The 532-nt window shown below is 51.3% G+C and overlaps 1 protein-coding gene across 3 annotated transcripts in view; it reads right to left on the bottom strand.

The window, feature by feature from the left end:
• NFIB (nuclear factor I/B) overlaps positions 1 to 532 on the bottom strand; it is a 228,158-nt gene that overhangs the window by 227,333 nt on the left and 293 nt on the right. For 2 of the 3 annotated variants that reach the window (XM_006754228.2, XM_006754230.2), the window contains exon 1: positions 223 to 532. This exon is cut by the window's right edge and continues 293 nt beyond it. In XM_006754228.2, the coding sequence (XP_006754291.1) occupies positions 223 to 252 (30 nt within the window). In that variant the 5' untranslated portion in view covers positions 253 to 532. The remainder of the gene's footprint in view (positions 1 to 222) is intronic. The other variant, XM_015568157.1, reaches the window with a different exon arrangement.

Below are 532 nucleotides of genomic sequence, written 5' to 3'. Positions count from 1 at the left end.
TGGGCTAGAGGCCGCGCGCCGGCTCCCACGCCGCCCGGTAAATCCCGTCACAACTCCCAGCCACTTTTTCGAGGGACGGGGGATATTTTTTTTAAGTAAAAAAAAGAAAAGAAAAGAAAAGAAAAAAAAAAGCCTTGAACTGTCTGCAGAGGAGAGCAACACAACAAAACAAAGGCATTTCGGGTTAGAGAGAAAGCCCCAAAGCGCGATCAAGACATGTACCTGAGTGAGACAGATGGGAGAATACATCATGACTTCGCCTTAAAAACGCACTTTCCAGGAGATGCCCGAGACAATCTTCGAGAAGCCAGAATTTCATCTATTCATTTTACAGTCATCGGAGCCCCGCGCTGCGATCAATCAGGACGGGGTCGCTGGATCGCCGCAACTTCGCAACAAACCCAGTCCTCCTTAAATAGCCAAAGATTCAAGTTCACTCGGCGTGCTAGATTTCCCGGGGTGAAATCCAATCTACACTTTTAGACCTTGCCGTCCGAGCGCGCCGGCCGTGCTCTCCCAGGCCGCCGCCGCC

This window comes from Myotis davidii, unplaced genomic scaffold (assembly GCF_000327345.1).
Source record: "Myotis davidii unplaced genomic scaffold, ASM32734v1 scaffold1471, whole genome shotgun sequence".
In the NCBI taxonomy this organism is placed as follows: Eukaryota; Metazoa; Chordata; class Mammalia; order Chiroptera; family Vespertilionidae; genus Myotis; species Myotis davidii.
This window is presented reverse-complemented; position numbering and strand designations above follow the sequence as displayed.